This window comes from Trichechus manatus, unplaced genomic scaffold (genome assembly GCF_000243295.1).
Source record: "Trichechus manatus latirostris isolate Lorelei unplaced genomic scaffold, TriManLat1.0 scaffold00467, whole genome shotgun sequence".
Classification (NCBI taxonomy): domain Eukaryota; kingdom Metazoa; phylum Chordata; class Mammalia; order Sirenia; family Trichechidae; genus Trichechus; species Trichechus manatus.
In genome coordinates, this window is record NW_004444403.1 from 5,350 (window position 1) to 7,516 (window position 2,167).

The 2,167-nt window shown below is 40.8% G+C and overlaps 1 protein-coding gene across 1 annotated transcript; it reads right to left on the reverse strand.

The window, feature by feature from the left end:
- Positions 1–884: 884 nt before the first annotated feature.
- Positions 885–1,832, reverse strand: LOC101348077 (olfactory receptor 1C1-like). The gene is given in 3 exon segments (XM_012559958.1): positions 885–1,531; positions 1,534–1,798; positions 1,800–1,832. Coding segments are annotated over 3 exon segments (945 nt in total).
- Between the last annotated feature and the right edge of the window lie 335 nt (positions 1,833–2,167).

Sequence of the window (2,167 nt, forward strand, 5' to 3'; positions counted from 1 at the left end):
AAGATATTGGATCTGACTGCCAATACCCAACATGCAGTTTATTAGACTGCAAAATCTCCCCCAATGTAATAATGCTGGCATACTGTGTATGACTGTTTTTTGCGGGGCATAGGATAAAATAAAACACACCCGTCTAGAAGTGTGCCTTCCTCTTGAAGGAATTTGAGGGTTTCTACAGATTGAAGGCACATACTTGACCAAAACAAAAGGAAAATACCCTTACAACTTTGAAAAATCAAAAGCAAAGTTTCTCCAAACACGAAATGCACTTTGAAGGGGATCAGCTTGCATCTGCCCTGTGGCAGCAGCTGGGAAAGAGATTTTGAGATCAATCAAGTATGACAAGGATTTGGGTCAAGAGAATAAAATCATTGGCTATGTTCCTAGGGAGAAGGGGTTGGAGGAAAGCATGCATTCTTTAAAACAAATAAATTCTTTGATAATTTTTAAGGGAATGTAGTATTAAAAATGATATGACTTCAGTACTCACTAAGTTGGAGAGCTAGCACTGGTGTTCGTGTCTATTTACAAATCTGAACTCATAAATATTAATTTCATCACAATTTATCTTAATATCTAGAAAAGTCACAGAGACTTACATCTCATCACTAGAGCACATATATATACTAAATCAGAGACTCTTCCTTTACAGTCTGTGGGCGGAATGCACACTATGGAACTTCTCTGATTCACTTTCCTTATTTGAAAAATAGGTCCTAAATCTCATGTATTTAATCAAAGGATTAAATGTTGTATCGAGATAAAGTGGTTAACACAGATTTCAGCATAAAAGAGACATTTAATAACAGTTGACTGCTCTTATTTCCCCTAGGAATACATTTTATTTTATCACCGAACAAATATATTTAATACAACTGGGGAGTTCATGATTTTTGGTAAAAGACTCTGCCCTTACAAAATGTTTTCTGTAGTGCTCTCTTCATATCCTTATTCCTTAGACTATAGATGAAAGGGTTCAGCACTGGAGTCACCACGGTATACATGATGGCTGACAGAGTGTCTCTCTCAGGGGTATGAGAGGAGGCCGGGCTGAAGTAAACAGCACTGGCTGTGCCATAGAACACCACCACCACTGACAGGTGGCAGCCACAGGTGGAAAAGGCTCTCTGTTTCCCTTGAGTAGAAGTTATCTTCAGGATGGTGGAGAAGATAAATCCATAAGATATGAGGATGCAGACAAGGGGTATGAGAGCCAATAGACTTCCCACTGTAAAAATGGCCATCACATTGACGGAGACATCAAAGCAAGAGAGCTGCAGGAGTGGGTTGAGATCACAGAAAAAATGATGGATGATGTTGGATGCACGGAAGGACAGACGTGCCATTAGTCCAGTGTGTAGAAGGGCATGAAGATAGGTAACTACCCAGGGTCCAGCCACCAAGTGGACACAGAGCCGAGGATTCATTAGGGTGGTATAATGTACAGGGTGGCATATTGCCACATACCTATCATATGCCATCACACAGAGAAGGAGGCTGTTCATATTCACTAAAGAAATGAAGAAAAAAGTTGAGTGAGGCAGCCTGAAAAGGAGATAGTCCATGTACCAGTCAAGCTGTTCACTACCATTCGGGGGATTACAGTGGAAGTAAAACAGATGTCAACAAAGGTCAAGTTGCTAAGAAAGAAATACATAGGGGAATGCAGGCGAGAGTCAGAGCCAATGGCCAAGATGATGAGGATGTTCCCTGACACAGTGACTAAGTACATACAGAGGAAGAGTACAGACAAGAGGTGTTGCTGCTCTACAGAACTGGAAAGTCCCAGAAGGACAAATTTCACCGATAACTGTTAGATTTCCCCTTTCCATCTTCCCAACAATTCTAGAAGAACAAAATATTACTTTATAGAGACCATCTCATTCTTGAGGATGTGTGTATGTGTGTGTGTTTGTGTGTATGTAAAAAAGCACCATTCAGACCCTGCTTGCTTGAAAGCTTTCCAAACGCATCTTTTATGATAGGTTGTTGTTGTGTGCTGTTGAGTCAATTCCGACTCTTAGCAACCCTATAAAACAGAGTAGAACCAGCCCGTAAGGTTTCCTAGACTGTAGCAGATTGTCAGGTCTTTTATCCTGTGGAGCTGCTGAATGGGTTCAAAACATTGACCTTTATGTTGGCAGTGGGGCACTTAGACATTGCACCA